At 36.9% G+C, this 19,480-nt stretch overlaps 1 protein-coding gene across 15 annotated transcripts in view; it reads left to right on the forward strand.

Annotated features, from left to right (window-relative positions):
- Positions 1-19,480, forward strand: part of LOC149202148 (protein MEI2-like 2) — a 118,458-nt gene that overhangs the window by 50,310 nt on the left and 48,668 nt on the right. For 11 of the 15 annotated variants that reach the window (XM_089403087.1, XM_089403096.1, XM_089403089.1 and 8 more), the window contains 4 exons: positions 16,447-16,505; positions 16,593-16,736; positions 16,842-17,308; positions 17,736-17,894. In XM_089403087.1, coding sequence (XP_089259213.1) covers positions 16,601-16,736; positions 16,842-17,308; positions 17,736-17,894 — 762 coding nt within the window. In that variant the 5' untranslated portion in view covers positions 16,447-16,505; positions 16,593-16,600. Of the gene's footprint in view, positions 1-1,528; positions 2,545-16,446; positions 16,506-16,592; positions 16,737-16,841; positions 17,309-17,735; positions 17,895-19,480 lie in introns of all 15 variants that reach the window. The other 4 variants (XM_089403091.1, XM_089403100.1, XM_089403097.1 and 1 more) reach the window with 2 other exon arrangements.

Here is a 19,480-nt window from a genome sequence, read left to right on the forward strand (position 1 = left end):
GTTAAGAAGACTAAGCTCAACATGTGAGCATTGGTTACTCGTTATTATTGGCATTCTTGGCTTATGCCTTTCTATTGTAAATCGGAATCCTATATTGAGTGATTGGATGTAATAAGCCATATGAACATTGCATGCAGGGTATAAATTTGACGGGCACTACTACCCGTCAAGTAATTTTTTAATGACTGGTTTCCTTTTAAAATTGTCCTTCACATGACGTTTGATTTTTATTTTTACCCATCATTTAAATATCATGTATTATCTGTTTTAACTTTTTGTTAATTTTGTGTTGTGAATGTTAAAAAAGATAAAAAAAATGAAATTGTTAATATAAATTTTATGTTGGGTTAGTAAATTATTTAATTCTGGTTTGACCATAAGATACGCCTCAACTAAGTAATATCGTAAATGTATGTGTTTTATTTTACTTTAAAATGATCAAACATATTCAACCATGTTCATTCCTAATGCTAAACTAATCAATGATTTGGTGTGATTATGTATGGTCACTATTTACTTAATTTCAAAAGTTTTACAAATTATTCTAAACCATTCTTGAAAAGTTTTGAAGTAGCTTGGTGAAGCCCATTAACTATAATGTATTTTGAAGAGGAATAATCGATCTGAGATTTTGGTTTGATGAGTTGGAATTAAGGAGGACCTTATAAATAATAATACAAGATTGAAGCCACTTTTAAATAAGAATTTGATAGGATTCTAACATTTCAAGTAATAATAATATGTAGGCATGGATTTTGAAGAAATTCATAATCTTTTGACAACGAAGAAGAATAGAACTGGCTAACAACTAAAATACACAAACCCAATTGTGTTTAGATTCAAGTGTGAACATATTGAAAGCATCATAGCCTTGGTAGCCACACATTTGAGATTTCCATATCCAACCACAAAATATATTTGTTTTCTAATCAAAATAATAAATTGACCCATTTTATAAAAACTGAGACAATGTGCCAACACTAAAGAAACTACATGAAACTCTCAAAATCAAACGAAAAACAACTATTTCACCTACATAAACAAGAAAAGTGTTGAGAAAATAATTGTTATTGATGTCAAAGGATGACTAGCTGAAGAGAAGAGTAGAATAGGCCTAAAGATCTCTCTAAGCCCTTTCCGACGAGCTATTGCATGTCCCCTAACTCCTCTCCATTGAGGAGAAATTATTTTTTAAGATAAAATGTACTTGGTTGACCCCTGTCCAAGTCGACCCTGTCTAGGACAAATTGGCCCTAATAGGAGTGCGTTGATCAGTATAAATAAGAGACTCGTCTCCCTCATTTGGCCATAAATTCGGTCAAGGAAGTAGCAGACAAGTTCGGGTCTGAGGAAGAAGATTAATAGATTCATATCTCATGAACCTCGAGGCGAATTGAAGGAGCATGATCTTGGTTTTGGTTTCTGTTCTTGGGTAAAAGTTATTTATGATCTTTTGTACAGATTTTGGAGCAGAACTTGTGAGCAGATCTCAGCCACCTTATAACACTGTTTTTTGTCTTCTTTGTAGCCCTAAACTCAGCTGCCTTTTGAAGCATGGACTTGGCATCTTTATAGCTTTGGTTTCGGACACCTTGCAGCATTGGATTCAGCCTCTTCAAGGCACAAAAACTCGGCCTTCTGTAGACAGACTCAAGCCTAAAATTCGACCCCTCCTGTGGACAAATTCGGGCTTGCAATTCAGCCTCTTGTGGACAGACTCGGGCCTGCAATTTGGCCTCCTGTGGAAAGACTCAGGCTTGAAATTCGACCCCTCTTGTGGACAAATTCGGGTCTGCAATTCAGCCTCCTATGGACAGTCTCGACCTTGCAATTCGGGCTCTCTTGTAGACAGACTTGGCCTTGTAACTTTTGATATTTGATAAGTTTTGGAGGTACTCTTGTAGCAGCCCTTTGGAGGTATCTTGAAGCCTATTGGAGAAGACTTTGGACCAGTCCTTTTGGAGCAGTCTTGAAGCCTTTTGGAGCAGACTTTGGACCAACTTGTTGGAGCAATCTTGAAGCCTTTTGGAGCAGACTTTGGACCAGCCCTTGAAGAGTTTTGAAGAGTCTTTTAAGCAATCTTGAAGTCATCTTTGAAAGCTATCCTTGGAGCAGCTTTGGAGACATCTTGAAGGAAGTATTACATCTATACACTTTTGATAAGTTTTGGAGGTACTCTTGTAGCAGCCCTTTGGAGGTATCTTGAAGCTTATGGAGAAGACTTTGGACCAGTCCTTTTGGAGTAGTCTTGAAGCTTTTTGGAGCAGACTTTGGACCAACTTGTTGGAGCAATCTTGAAGCCTTTTGGAGCAGACTTTGGACCAGCCCTTGAAGAGTTTTGAAGAGTCTTTTAAGCAATCTTGAAGTCATCTTTGAAAGCTATCCTTGGAGCAGCTTTGGAGACATCTTGAAGGAAGTATTGTGGAAGTATTTTGGTTAAGTTTTGATGTATTTATAAAGGTTGGAGCCTAGGAGGATTGATGTGCTCATATACACTATGTTGGTGCCTGGATTTGTCTAGGAGAATTGGTGTCCTCATTCAAGGTTGGAGCCTTGTAAGAATTGAAGTATTCGTAATGGTTGGAGCCAAAATTTGAGGATTGGTGTCCTTATCATTTGAACTATATTTATATAAGCTATTTTTGTTTTATTTCTTGTGTTCAACTTCTAGTATATCTTGTGCTTTATTGTGAAAAATATCAACTAGCATAATATAACAATTGAAAGAAACACTGATTCACCCTCGTCTTAGTATTTCCAATAAAAAGTCAGTTAGTGTTTTATATAGAATACCAATGGCCCATGGGCGTGGACATGTCATGTGAGTCTCAACCTTGAAGCTTTAGGTTTCATTGTTTATGCTTTATGTTTAAGTGTGTACAATGTAGGATCACATGGTGTGATTGAAGACAAAGATGAGTTTTTTCTAATAAGTCCAAAGATCCACTATGGATGAGTCTATGCTTATCTTGAAGTCTCATCTTAAAGTCTTAGTATTGTGTGTGTTGCATAGTGTGATACTTATCTTGGAGTCTTAGCCAACAAAATCACTAACTTATTTTGTTTTCTATAATTTTATTTGAAATTTATTTTATATATGTATATGTAATATGGATACGGGTAATTTTTTAAGTCACCCATCAAATTGGTGCTTTGAAAATTTAGGTAACCATCATCGATGATGTGCAGATTTTAAAATGGTCATTATTTGATGGTTAAATAGGAAAATACAGGTAAATACCCATCAAATTTAATACCTGATTGTATGTGTTGTTTAGGGATGTTGATATTATCCATCTCACCACATGGTCTTCTTACTTTTTAAGGTTTTCTGCACAAGTACAACAAGAGATTGTAAGGTTCTCATACACTTTGCTTGAGAGCACATTTTCCCAAGTTGGAGCCATAGCACTTGTGATTTTGATCATAGTTTCTTGTGATTTTTTTCGCAAGGATGTATCTTGTAGGATCACGTTGCTAGATGTTGATGGATAGGCATTTGTGTTTTGGCTTATGGATGATGCTATCTTGGGGTGGATGGTGTTGTGATGGTTGCTAGAACATGTGAGATGTTATGCTCTAGTGTGTTAGTGGTGTACCCTCATTCTTTGGTCATGTTGGCATGTTTGGGTTGTTTAATAGAGTGCATTTCATGACGTGGGAACCCATCAAACTAAGGTCTCCCTAAGTTTCATTTTTCAAGTTCTAATAATTTGCTCCTTGGTATGATGGTTAATTTAAGGGTGCTTCACCATGATTTGATTTGATTAATCTTCTATAAGATGGAGTGACCTAGCACTTTGGATGCCAAATTTCCTATGGTTAGCACTCTGGGACATCATTCTTATTCAGGGTGTGCCCTAGCACTTTGGATGCCAAATTTCCTATGGTTAGCACTCAGGGACATCATTCTTATTGAGGGTGCCTAACATACTTGATCCTTGTTCACATTTTCTAGATATCTCAATGATTTTTTCTTTATGTGATTAGTTTGAAGTCTCCTTGTTAGAACACTGTAGGAGATATGTGGGAATCGCACACATGAACCACTTTGTTATGATGTGACTGACATCTGTTGATGGAGTGCTATCATTATTGCACACATGTACCACTTTTTTATGATGTGACTGACATCCGTTGATGGAGTGCGATCATTATTGCACACATGTACCACTTTGTTGTGATGTGACTGACATCCGTTGATGGAGTGCTATCATTATTGCACATATTTTTTATGGTGATTTGATCATTTGAATACTTATTAAGGTAGCACCCGAATTCTCTTGCATGATTTCACACATGGATAAGCATTATCTTGACATAAACTGTGATTTTCCTTGGAGCAGAGTCTCTCTTGGTGCACATGTTGAGGCAAGCATGCATTATAATAATATTTTATGGCTTGAATAGGATGGTATGCCTTCCTAGGGTGCATTTCCTTCTATGCTCATGGTTTTGGAGAAAACAAGACATGGTTTTGCAATTCAATGCATGGTTTTGGCTCTTGCTTTGAGGTTAATAATAACAGATCTAACTAATTTGTACACTCCCCAAAGGTGCACTTTATGAAATCAATATTTTATTGTTTTACTTGGTGAAGGTGGTAATTCATGCACAAGGATCAAGGGTGTGCCTAATGCATGGGCTATTTATGGCTTGGTTTTGGCCTTTGTTACCCAGCGATACCCAACAAAATGGGTAAACCCCCTTGGATAATTTTTTTTTTGCTATTTTGGACAACCAACTAGCTAATAGCCCTACACATTTGCTTGATGATGATGATATGCCAGCTCCACCATTTGCACCAGTTATAACACCTCCCACCATTTGATGCTCCTCTTAAATGAAGGTGGGCTACCACTAAACAGGTACCTTAATCATTTTGCGATCGGATGCTTTTACTTAATGTTCTGGGCATTTAATATGGATAAAGGGGTGATTTGGATGATTGACCGATCTTGACTGTAAATTTGTTCTCTCACTTTACCAGGGAGGTTAATATTTAGCCATAGTCCAGTGGGACCTCCCCTAAGCCCGTAGGGTTGTAGGAGGTCCCTACTTGGAAGACCTGGATTGAAATAGTGTGTTCATTCTCCCTTTACCATACTTAACACTTTCCATATCACATTATTAGCCCTTGAGACCATCTCCATTATTTGGGTTTAACTATCATTAGTTTATGGGGATTTGACACTCTCTTATCCACATCCTTGAGTAGTGTCAAAAAACATTGCCCTAGGGGTTGATGCAACTAAAAGAATGGAAAAGCATAACATGGCCACAATGAAAGAAAAAGAAAAGTCAAAATGCAAAAGATGGCTGAGACATAAGATAGCTCATGGGGAAAAAGCCTAACATGATCTCTACCCTCCTCATTGGCCATCATTCGGTTCTTGAGCACTTGATGCTCCATCTCATTAAAAGGAACCCTTGCATGTCCCAACCTTGATGAGCAATAAACCACCTCATCCTAAGGGGTAAATTAAATGCTATATCATAAAGAGCAAGCTTTGATCCTTGAACTATGCATCAAAATACAAAGTATTGTAAAAAAGAAGGAAAAGGTGCACTGAAGGGTTTTGTTGTTGTTGTTGTTATTATTTCAGGTCGAGTAGGGTAACTCATGCATCCACATTTGCTCCCTCCATTACATCTATACACTCAAGGTGTGGACTCCCACTAGCTGGTCCCCTATCTGTGACACTTGGCCATGAAGTCTTTCCCTCCATTACCACTTACACCAACACTTATTGATCGATGGGTTAACCTTGGAAACGCCACCTCCCCTTGGGGGTTGGAAGCACTTAATAGGGTTGACTACTTAGCCATCCCTACAAAGGTAGGGAACACTTTTATTAGACTTGGTCTAGTTAGATATTTAAAGGTGGTCCCAGTTTGAAGTATAGATATGTCCTTAAGACTTAAGTATGGTCCACTTAGATGCATTTATGATCTAAGTCTTTAATGAATGGTTGCTTTCACTTGAGTTTGAATTGGCTTTTGCAGGTGGTCCAGAGCAGCAGAGGCCTTGAGGACGCCCTCTTGAGAAATTTAGGACAGCATATAGACTAGGTTCTTTAGCTTGATTTCTCTTATACTTTGACAAGTTCTTGTGATTACTATATTTGTTCTTCATTATTGATATTATGTTCCTTTCATCATCAAGATAAATGCCAAACAGGAAGATCACAAAGACACCAGAAATAGGCACTCAGCAAGGGCAAAACCCCTCCTTGAGAGGAAAACCTAGTCAAACCTTTCTTCAATAAAATCATATCAAATTCTAACAGACCAAGACCTTTTGACTTAGACCATGACCACCCTCCATCCATCAAGTCAGCGAAGCAGATAATTCATAAATCAACTTTCTTCTTGGGTCTCCTTCCTTTCAGTCATCTTGTATCTTCCTGTATCCATACTTCGGTTCTGCACTCATAATATATATTGGTCCTGCAACAATATTGGATTTCGGTTTTGTAACACAATGCTATATTTCGACCTTGCAATAATACTGAACTTCAGTTCGGTAACAATACTATACTTTGGTCCTGCAACGATGCTACAATTCAACCTTGTAATTATATTACACTTTGGCCCTACAATAATATTACACTTCGGCCTTGCAATAATACTAGACTTCAACCCTTCTTCTTCTTTTAAACTTACTTTGCATCCTTTACTTCAATGAGAAATTGCAGTTCAAATCACTTGTCTGCACTCTTTCAAATTAGGTCGAATGTTAGGGTATATATAGTGGTTTGTCACTCTACTTGGAGATTGACTTGAATTGTAGGCAAAGCCGACTTTAGAAGATGGAGCTGGTTTTGTAGAAGGTGGAGCCGACTTGAAGGATGGAGGCTTGTCATACACTTTGACTCAAAGACATATTTTACTTATGTGACATAAGAAGCTCAAGAAGGTTCTTTTACATAATTATTTTGACTTTTACTCAATACAAAAATCAGTGTGAACACAATGAGTGCTTTGACCTATTGACGCAAGCATGAAACCCATGCTTTAATAAGTCAAATTTTCTTTTATAATAAAAAAATATTTTTCTTTCTTTTGACATATACAGTTATGAAGACCGACACTAGTTACATTCTTCAACACTCCCTCTTATCTAGCGAGGTATTCATATTTACATATATACATAGGTACATGGATGAACTCAAAATGATATGATTCTACGAAGAGTCATAACATGCACAGTGCTATAGATTAGATACCTGACCAGGGTACTCTAATCAAGTGGGACTACCACTCTAGGTATCATCGGGGTTTGAAGCTCTAACACCAACCCAGGGATCTAGGTGCATATCCAACGTTGGAGCTCGAAGACCAATGCCACCCTCTCTACTTTGAGATCTAGACATCAACACATAGGCCGACCAAACGTCCTCCCAAGGATCTTGTCTCGACAAGATGCTTTATCTCTCCCAATCAACTAAATCAGATATATATCCACCACTCTAAGCATGCTTCAAACGTTTAACCTTCTACGGAGAGATCTTGCACAATCACAACCCCAATAAGTATTAAACCCTCAAGTATATATACAAGTAAACACAAACCTTCGAGGTCCTAAATCATTCTGATGCTACTTATATCTAGGTATCATCGGGGTTTGAAGCTCTAACACCAACCCAGGGATCTAGTTGCATATCCAAGGTTGGAGCTCGAAGACCAATTCCACCCTCTCTACTTTGAGATCTAGACATCAACACATAGGCCGACCAAACGTCCTCCCAAGGATCTTGTCTCGACAAGATGCTTTATCTCTCCCAATCAACTAAATCAAATATATATCCACCACTCTAAGCATGCTTCAAATGTTTAACCTTTTACGGAGAGATCTTGCACAATCACAACCCCAATAAGTATTAAACCCTCAAGGATATATACAAGTAAACACAAACCTTCGAGGTCCTAAATCATTCTGATGCTACTTATATCATCAAGTTATCCAAATACAACGTGTCAGAAGCTTTCTTCTTCTTTCAGTTCTTCGGTAGCACCAAATACAGCGTCAGTGCTTCTCAAATCTTTTGTTTGTAAATCTATTTGTAGTACTTTCATTCATTCTTTGGTTTCATTCTTTCACTATGGTTGTCATAATATGCCCTCCCTCTTAACTAGGGAGATATACCTTTCTATCCAAGCTCCTCTCAACTCAACAACTTCCTTCTTTTGGAGAGACTTCAATCTTTCAAGGCTTTATTTCTTTCTCATGGCTTCGAGGTCATCTTGATCATCATCATTCTTGTAGCTTTCTTCATCATGCTTATCATTATTATGAACATCTTCAACATCTTGAAGATTATGTACTTGCAAAACTTTAATAGCAAGTACAACCAAATACAAATATATAGAATCATGAAGTCAACTATATCAAACTCATGTCATTACAATGGAAGCATCAAAACATTCGAGTTTTAGACATCAAATACCTAAACCTGGTTAGGTTCATAATCAACAATGGTTACATCTTTTATATTTTGGACTTCAACAACTTGCTGGGATTTTTGTTGTAAACCCTAGATTCCATCATCGAGACTTAAATCTTTAGATATCAGCAACTAAATCAAGTTAGCAATCCATATCAATCTCTACTAGTGTTTCATTGTAAACCCTAGATACAAACATCAAACCCCAACAATTTTGATGAAACTAGGCTTTCAATTATGCAGAAGCTTATACACCTAGGGTTTCATTCCTAGGATTTTACTTTAACTATTACAAGGGTTTTGTTCATAAACCCTAATTTACCAAAGCCTAAAATTTAGGGTTTTATTATTTAACTTAGATATCATTGGCAAACCCTAAGAGGCTAGGGTTTCATAATATTAACAAACCATAAACATCAAGAGTAGAATTTTATTTCTAGACTTTATCCAAAAAACCTAAGTAGACTAAGGGTTTCATTGTCAACATACTATAAGCATCAGGGGGCTAGGGATTCATAGTGAACCCTAAAGGATAGGGATTCAAAAATGATCAAACAAGAGATAGTATGAGAAGGGTAGATTCAATCTAATGATTAATCACCCTAATAAGAATCTTTATGATTCAAGACCCTAGGCATAAGAGAGTTAGTAATATAAAGCAAATTTCAAAATGACTGTACCTTGAAATATGGAGAAGATCACCTACAAAATTTTATACGTACGTTCAGATTTTTCTTTACAAAACTTGAAGGACTTCCTTTGAATCTGGTCGTAAACTTTATACCTCCAAGCCTAGTCCTTTCAAGGAAACTACAAGAGAAAAGGACAATAAAGATTATACTTATCTTTTTGTTGAAATTTTCTTCTTGAATGACTTCTTCTTTGCATAAGATCAATATTCCGATATGTACCTGCAACAATTACTTGACAAGTACCAAAAACATACAAGTATAATAGTATGATAACTCCAAACCTTAAGTCATTTTTAAGATATCAATTCTAGGGTTTTTTTCATTCAATTCTATATTTGCTAGGGTTTTCATTTTTTCTTGTTAGACTACCTACAAACCCTAGAGACCGAAAGCTTGGGTTTCTATGAGAGAACAACATAGTGTTAGGATTTCAACGATTTTCAATTTTACAAATCCTAAAAGATATTTCGAAATCCTAACATAGTACGATAGTTATACTTACATCAAGGATTGCTTACCTCGGTCCTTTATGATCACAATGAATTTGTTGTAATAGTTTCTTCAAGATGTCAGGAATACTCTACAGATGCCGAGGGCAAGGGCTGTCTTTAAAGGTATCAAGATCTCCTAACTGTAGCTTCTTTTAATTTCGTCCTTGAAGTATTTACTTCAATCTTGATTTGGATATGATCTTCTCAAGAGTAACGTCAAACCAACTCAAACTTCTGATGATTATATTTCAGATCACAACCTTCTAGCATATTTCTTTTATAGTGAGTTTTCCTCAATGTGATGGACATGATTTTCTTCCTCGAATTTGTATTAACACTGCAATCTAGATGATACTGTAACTCTCATATCCTTATGTTGATAATAACTAGCAATAAGGTTTTCTAATGATTGCTGACTATAGATTATAGACTCGTCCCTTTGAACTTAGGCTTTTTGTTGTTATTGAACTACTAGTCTCCAATACTATTTTGATCACAGGACTGCAACTTTAGATGGAATTCTGCCTTTACTTCAGATTTATTCGGACCCCTGTAAGATTAATGTGTCACCTTCTACTATCTATGGATCTTTCTTTGATGCTTCTTATTGTAGTTTTTCATCATCTATAGTATCACTGTATCTTACTTATCTCAGAGGTGACAGAGAATTTGGATTTCCGTGGTGAATTTAGAACCTTCAAATAGTATTCAAATCTTCATTCCCTTAATAAGAAATTCGACCTTGTCTATCTTTTTAGATCTCTAATTTAATGTTTATTGGCTTCCTCATAGATTTAGGTTTGCGGCCTAACTACAAAGGTAATGTTTTACAAGGTTGCTCACCTCTTACAAGGCTTGATACTTCTAGAAAGTTTGCAAATAATCCATTTTTCTTCTCATATTTGTGATCTTTAGGTTGCAACCTGCCATCATACTTCTGTCCTTAGCTCTGATAGCATGTTGAGAAATCTAGGGCAACATATAGACTAGGTTCTTTAGCTTGATTTCTCTTATACTTTGACAAGTTCTTGTGATTATTATATTTGTTCTTCATTATTGATATTATGTTCCTTTCATCATCAAGACAAATGCCAAACAAGAAGATCACAAAGACACTAGAGATAGGCACTCAATCAGGGAAAAACCCCTCCTTGAGGGGAAAACCCAGTCAAACCTTTTCTTCAATAAAATCATATCAAGTTGTAACAATCCAAGACCCTTTGACTTAGACCATGACTACCCTCCATCCATCAAGTCAACCAAGTAGATAATTCATAAATCAATTGTTCTTCTAGGGTCTCCGTCCTTTTAGTCATCCTGTACCTCCTTGTATCCATAGTTCAGTTCTGCACTCATAATATATATTGGTCCTGCAACAGTACTGGATTTCGGTTCTGTAACACAATGCTATACTTCGGCCCTGCAATAATATTATACTTCGGTTCTGGAACAATACTATACTTTGGTCCTGCAACGATGTTATACTTTAGCCTTGCAATTATTTTACACTTTGGCCCTGCAATAATATTACACTTCGACCCTGCAAAAATACTATACTTTGGCCCTTCTCCGTCTTTTAAACTTACTTGACATCCTCTACTTCACTGAGAAATTGTAGGTCGAATCACTTGTTTGCAGTCTTCCAAATTAGGTCGAATGCTAAGGTATATATAGTGGTTTATCACTATACTTGGACGCTGACATGAATGGTAGGCAAAGCCGACTTGAAGGATGGAGGCTTGTCATACACTTTGACTCAAAGACATATTTTATTTCTTTGACGTAAGAAGCTCAAGAAGGTTCTTTTACATAATTATTTTGACTTTGACTCAATACAAAATTCATAGAGCACACAATGGGTGCTTTGACCCATTGACCATTGACCTAAGCATGAAACCCATGCTTTAATAAGTCAAATTTTCTTTTATAGTAAAAATTTCTTTTTGTTTCTTTTGACAAATACAATTATGAAGACCGACACTAGTTACATTCTTCAACACACCCTACTCCACATGATGCCTAGGCCATGCATTACATTCTAGAGAGCATGATGACTTAATGGATGCAACATTGCCCACTTTTGGCAGTATTGGGCCTTTTGATGACTTGAGCAGTTGAAATACATCCCTAAGCACTCATAAGAGCTAGAACACTGGGCTTCTCTTGCTTAGCATGGAGGATTCCTGATGATATACTAGTAGACCTAGCATGCTCCTAGGATGGCCTTAACACTACTTGATGGGTATGCCATGATCTCGGGCCCAAATAAGGATGGTCATCCTTCTGATGATTGAGTAAGGCTTGTTGTTCCTAATGGAGCCCTAACGCTGGAGAGAGGAAGCACCACATTGCTGACTTGACATCCATGGAGATGATGTGTGGCACCCACACTTGGATTTTTGACCGTTGGAACTGCTTTGATGCATAATCTGGGGATTTTCCTCAAATGGAGGATGATCATGATGCTTGGAGGCATATTTAACCTTGACTTTGCCTTGATGGAGCTTTTGGAGCCCTAGAAGGTCATGACGTCATCACCTTTTTAGATCTACGACTCACACTTGTGGGTTTATCTTGGCATATTATGTTGTAAAGCTAGTGGGTTGGCTTGTAACCTAATTTTACTTTTTGTCCACTCAAAAATCGAATTAGTGCAAAGGATTTGAGTTAGAAATTAGAAGGGGTAGACCTCATATAAATATTAAATAGAGGATCACGTTTTTCATTTTGTTCATCATCACTTGTGGAAACTCGGCCTCTCTTACAGAACTTGGCCTAGCTATTTGTACTTCACTACTTTGTGGAGATGTGATCTTTTGTGGATTTTTGGCTATTGGAGACTAGTGCTTGTTGTGGAGACGTCATTTTGGGATAAAGAAGACTTGTTCTTGAATATCTTGTGAGTACTTTTTGTTGAATATCATTCATGGTTATTGCATGTAATGAATATTGCTAGGGTTTCTATGTTCCATGTCTAAATGCTTATATTTATATGAAATGCTTGGTAAATTTTGCATGATTTAATTTGTGTCCTTAGACTCATTAGTGAACTTCCTAGAGAGCTTTTTTGTGGTAAATTTATCCCCTCATAAAGTGATAGTAAGGGTTAGCAAGTGAAAACCTAGGGTTTTCCCCGTACTCCCTGTTACCACACAATCTAGCAAGGCCCTAGGAGGGGAACCTATGGGACAACTACTAGACCAAGTGATAACAATGGGACAAAGACCCACTATCACTTGATTCAATTTCCCCTTCTCTTTACGGACTTTCATTGATGGTCGGAGTCGCAGTATGAAGGAAATCACTTGGGATGATAGGGTCAATGACAAGATATGAAGTGATTCTTAAGGCTCATTCAAGGAGAGACTCAATAAGCGCTCAATGTTTCAATGAAGCTAAAGGCTCTCAGAGAAAGACCTAGGAGGAAAGTCTAGACTTAGGGCTTGAGATTTTCAATGATGATGAGTATACCTAAGATCAAGACTTCCAAGATGATATAGGACCTCTCAAGTAAATTTGTAAGATGGTTAGACACCTTAAATAGGCTTTCGCTATCCTTGGGAGACCTATTTTAGGGCCCACGCTAGACCTAGAGTTTTAGGATATACGTGGGAGGAAATTCCTCCAAAGTATTCACTAGGTCAAGGCAAAATAGAGGAAAGGGTCTCTTATGGTTTATTCCATTGAATACTAAGTTCATATGACCCTCAAGAAAGCCACCAATCCAATAGATTCTAGCTAGGTTACCCTTCTAGGGCACACCTAGGGCATCAAGATTTATGAAGAATCGATCGTGGGAACTCAACCAAATTTTGATATCCTCTAGAGAAAACACTAAGGAAGAGTCATATCCAAGCGGATTTCCAAAATTCTTCCTCTAATGCAATTCACAGGATGCCCTAACTAGCCATCTAAAGAAGAGGGGCCAAAAATCTTAGGAGAAGAAAATATAGGAAAGGGAAGGTTGATCATCGATTCTTCTTGGACCAATGCCTAATCTTTGGGCTATCGAGTCATGTGGACCTAGTGGTCATGTGGACCCATAGAGGGAAGATGGTGAGATAGGGCATGTAGAACAGAGTGAAAAATATGAAACGGGAAAACGAGACTACGTTACCAAAATCAGGGTTTCCCAAGTAGTGCCCATTCTGAAGCTATAAGCCAATAGGGGAGATCCCACAAGACTAGGGTTGAGGATTAACCCCCCATTTAAGGTGAGGGAACAAGACTATAGTCAAAACCCTTCCTCTTTCCAAGTCACCCAATATTCCATACCCAAGTTTTCCCGAGGAAAAACAAGCATAAGCACCCAATTGCACAATGAAAGTCAGACGTTCGAGATTGGATAGACCACCTTCAAACATGCGCTCTCGACAAATGGGCGAGGGGACATATGACTGACTCAGGGAGTGAAGATCAACTCGCACAATATATCGACTACATGGGTGGGTTCCAGGGGCTGCTGGATGCTTGCTGAAGACAAATCTAGGAGAAAAAATTTCTCCTATGGGGTCAACCATTGGTGGTGGGTAACACTCCCTTCTAGGGTTTGATATTTCCATGGTCAAAATCCCTAAGACTCCATCAAAAATCATCAAATTTTATCTTTTTTCTCTCTCCTAAATTTTTTGCAGTTGCAAACTTCTAGGGTTAGTATTTCAGGAAGAATTTAGCTAGGGCTTGGACATTGAGCTGATTTGAAGTCGTTCCACATTGTTGAGCCTTAAAATATCAAAATCTAGAAATTTTCGTGGTTGAAAGTGCTTATATAGAGATGATGTAATGAACCCTCGGTAATTCTAGGATTTGAAAAACCCTAATTCTGTATTTAGGATCCAACTTAGGGTCGTTTGAAGGTTTGTTTCTCATTTTGCTGATCATACCTTTCAAGCAAACCTTTTCCTTCCTTTTTTATGCCTATTTGTGCTATTGTTGAACCGTATGTTTTACGAAACTTCAAAGAACCCAGCCTTTCGGGTCGTACCTGTACCCGAAACTCCGAAACTTGGCCGAAACTCGACCATCATGTAATCATCTATTAGAGTTAATATAGACTTGTTTTTCCTTTTAAATTGTCATCTATGGGTCTTAATCCTTTTTTTCTTGCAAGATAATGTGTTATTCACTTATATATATATATATAGATATGACATTTCGGCTGACATTTTGACTGACATTTCCATTTTTGGGAGGTGATGTTTCTAAATGTACTTGTTTTGGAAACTCCTAAATGTTTCCCTATTCAAAGGTATGCCCTATTCAAAGTTTTCCCTATTCATTAGTGCCCTATACTTTTGACATTTTATACTTTCAGCCATTGCAAGTCTGTGTTTCTGTGGCCTCATTGATTTGATATTTATCCAGTCAGTTAGAAACTATGCTCTTTTGCTTTGAAAGGAATTTTTTAGTTGTACATTTTCTCTGTAGGTAAAAGTAAAAACAATTCTTACCTACATGATGTATATTTAAAACTCATGTTAGTCATTTAAGTATTTTAGTCAAGCTTTGTTCTACCTAGTGACCTTGAGGAAAGGGTTTTCAAGAACCAATATGTATATACTATAACCTTGTTTTAAAGTTGGCCTTTTCCTTAATAGTTTGTTTTCAGAGGTATGAAATTTATAACTGCTAGAGCCTTGAAGTATTTAGCTATTCATTGTTAAACATATTTTTATGCAAATTTGAGGGTGTAGTTGTGTGGACCATTATACCATGCTTTGAAAAGTGTGACTAAATATACTATTATTACATGCTTTGGCTTCCTCCTATTTAAGAAACTGTGGTTAATAATAGAAGGAAGTGTGCACTTGACCTTCGGATGACTGATAACCTCCTGAGTCCTGTTTTCAAGAAAAACCTCATGGGGAAGCACAAGGGATGCTTATCCATATTTGTTGTATCCCTAGTATACCCATCAGCATATACTAGTGTGCTTCATCCAGGGGTATTCAAACCAGGTATCTGGTGGCATGGAATTTCAACTAGCTAAATGCCCAACAACATTGGTGACAAACAAAATTAAGCTAACTCCCCTGGTTTGAATCATTTTGAGTCCTATCAAATGTGGGATGAATTGAAATAGAATAAGAATAGGCACAATTTCTGGTCTAAAAATATGTAAAGTTGCCAGAGTAAATGATAGACAGCAGAACTCCCGCAGGAACAGAGAAATGGCTTCTCATGAATTTTTCAAACTGTCCTTTTTATGTCTGACTATGGTTGCCACTGATATTGGGTGGCTGCCCTCATAGTCTGCTTGCTATAGATTGGGGTCAGTTTACTCTCCCCTGTTATATGAGGAGCTCAGTTCTGTATGACTGCTTCCCATCTTGGAAAAGTTCACATATATTTTAACTTCAATGTCCATTTGAGGCCGATGGCAACTTGTTCCAAAGGGATTCTTTGTTCTCTTGTTGGATCAAGGATCTTGTTCCAAGGTTGCAATGCCATAAGTTTTCCATTTCATTCTAATGATAGAGTAATCAATTGGTACTCCTTAGGTAGAGCTGTATGACTTTTACAGTCTGTATCATTGATGCTTTCTAGGGTTTGGGACATCTTTCTTGTAAAACTGCGGTTTATTTTGTTTTATTGGTTTAAATTTTAAGATGCTTTTATGTTTAGTATTTTTGTCATAATATGTTCCTAATGCTGCGTGTTTGTTAGTTTTTGAGATTTATCAGTTGTGGTAGAGTTAGTTGAAGATATATCTCCCATTTATCATGATAGGTTCCTAATACTGTATGTTTGTGATGTTATGTTTGAGATTTTATCGTTTGTGGTAGAGTTGAAAATATATTTCCACTATCCTTGCAGGTATTCGATTTGAGACTATGCAATAAGCCAGTCAGTGGATCAGTCAAAGCATTTTCAGGGTAGCGTGTTTTTGATATTATTCGCTAATAATCACTTGTGATGTTCACAAGATGTCAGAGCTTTAATCACTGTATAATTGAATGCAGGTCCACCAATGTGGAGCCCCAACATGCAGATTCCTCCGGCAAAGAAAGAGGGAACTGATATTGGAGCCAAATTGGATGGCTTTCATTTATCAAGTGATACGAGTTTATTTTCAAGCTCGCTGCCTGTTCTCTTTCATGGGAAATGTATGAAATAATTTGTGGCTTTAAATCCAGATTTAATACATGTTACTTGAATATAAATAATGGGAGTGGCACTGTGTTTTAATTACTTGCATGCTTTGCCTACAGTGAATTTGTCAGATAAGGGATGCAGTGGAAAATTAATGGAATCTGCATCCTGTCATTCCAAGAAAGCAGATCAAGGAGAAGATTCTTTTGAATCCCTTCAAGGGATGGAGTCACAAGCTATAGGATATTGCCTTCCTGATGATGAAGAAGAACTTTTGGCAGGCATAGTGGATGATTTTGACAAGAGTGGTCTGTTCGTCCAGATGGAAGAATCAGAAGAATATGATCTGTTTAGCAGTGGAGGTGGAATGGAACTAGATTCAGATTCTCTAGAAAATATGAATGTAAAAAATAACAATGCAATATCAGATTATATTACTGGTGGTGGTGCTGGTCACTCTGGTGTTTCAAATGTGCCTGCGACAATTGTGGGGGAACATCCTTATGGTGAACATCCCTCTAGAACACTATTTGTGCGGAATATTAACAGTAACGTGGAGGATTCAGAGCTCCGTACTTATTTTGAGGTGATTATGAATTTAAATTTTATATCGGTGCATTGCCTTTCATTTTCAATATCCAGCCTTTCATGTTGAATTTGGGGCTTTATACTGGCCATTGTTTCTCTACTTGTTAACTTGGATACAACAATTTTGCCTGAAAGCCTTGGCAAAAATGTATGCTAGAATTTTATATGATCCTGGGGATTGTAGTCTCTTTATTATTCAAAAGTGAAAAACTCCTGACCATTTTTGGTCCATTTCATTTTATTTTTGACTTTCATTCCTGACATGTTGTGTGTTTTTGTTGTTAGACTGTTCACACATATTCATGATTCATGTTCCATTCAATGAACTCTTTTAAGTTTTCACATAGTTGTTGTTTTTATGTTTTCAGAAAATATACTGGTAAGTTTTATCAGGTACTGATTATATCGTTCTTATGTCTGGGTAGCATTATGGTGACATCAGGACGCTCTATACTGCATGCAAGCATCGTGGGTTTGTAATGATATCTTACTATGATATTCGTGCTGCTCGGAATGCAATGCGGGCCCTTCAAAACAAGCCACTACGAAGGCGGAAACTTGACATTCATTTTTCTATTCCAAAGGTACATACTTTATTCCAAGAGTCTGATGCATAGATTGAATTGGAATTGGGCTGTGGACTAAACAAGCTTGTGGATTTTTCCTCCTTTTGGAATTAAAAATTTATCTATATATAATAAAAATCAATTATAATTTCCTATGAATGCCAAGAATATCAAATCTAGAAGGGAAAACCTTGTTGAATTTATTAATCTACAAGAGAACTATTTCGTTTTATTTTAAGGAATCAAAATTAGTTACTGTTTCACACAAGGAAAATAATGAAGCAATTTATAACGAGGTAAGTTCTTGTTCAAGGGAAGAGAATTTTACAATGCATGATAAATTAGGAGTGGCAAAAATAGATTAGAAGCTGAGTGAAGAGGCATCCAAACGTTAGAGAAATCTCCCCTGGTGTGAACCAAATATGTTCATTATGTACGATTTGAGATGTGTAGCCTCCTCAAAGCCAGTTGGATTTGCCGGAGGACTATACACCGAGTTTGACCAGAGAAAGATATAAAATATGATGCCGATTTTGGACAAAAGGATTGCATTATATTATATTGCTGAATTTATTCATCTCAAAAAATAAAGGAATATACACCGAGTTTGATGAGAAAAAAGATATAAAAATTGATGTTGTTGTTGGGTAATGGAATTGCATTATTTTTTTCATTTTAGCAAAGCATTCCACCCTGCAGCCTGTAGGCAAGTGTAACATTTTTCAGGGCTCAATGCTGCTCGACAACTAGGCTCGAAGCCATTACAACAATATATTTGATGTGAACTTATCATGTCACTTGTGGACTTGAACCTAAGTGGAGAGGATAATAATCGTTCCTCCCAACCACCTGGGATAAACTCAATTGATGATGGAATCACATTATATTATGTCAGTGAATTTATTAATCCCAGAAAATAAAGGAATATACACTGAGTTTGAGGAGAAAAAGATACAAACTATGATATTGATGTATCCATTAAAACATTATATCTGTGAATTGAACAATCTCAGAAAATAAATTGTTCGCATAATACTAAATAGAATGGGCCAAAGCGAGGAATCCTAAAGGGATAAGGATATTGTTAGTCATAAAAGCCTTAAGCCCTAAAATTATATTGCTTATCCTCTATTAAAGGACAATGCAACTTCCATTGTAGGAAATCTTAAGGCTCCTTCGTTAGTATTTCTGTTATTGTAGTGCTTGTTAAAAGTCTTTTGTTGTGCTTGAGCAGGGACTTGATGGGGTTTCCCATGAAGTTATAGTGCTTGGCTTAGTATCTCTTCTAAGGTAGTGCTTGTCAAAAATTTCTTTGTTGTGCTTGTGCGGGGACTTGATTTGAGTTGCCCATGAGGTGCTTGGTTTGGCATGTCAAAGGGCCATTTGGGGAATGATGAATGATTGGTTGTTAAGAGTATCATGTCAAGTTTTCATGCAGATGTGTTCTTCTTAGAAGTAAAGCTTTTATTTGTTGTTTTTCAAATATGATTTTTTTTTTTTGATATTTGGTTTTGCATTGTTTCATGTATATATATATGTATTTGTACTCGTACATGGTGACTATATGTATGCATGTATGTGTATGTTTATCTTGGTAGCTTAGT

Source organism: Pinus tabuliformis, chromosome 2_1 (genome assembly GCF_031772625.1).
Source record: "Pinus tabuliformis cultivar Carrire ecotype Pingquan chromosome 2_1, CPIR1, whole genome shotgun sequence".
Lineage (NCBI taxonomy): Eukaryota > Viridiplantae > Streptophyta > Pinopsida > Pinales > Pinaceae > Pinus > Pinus tabuliformis.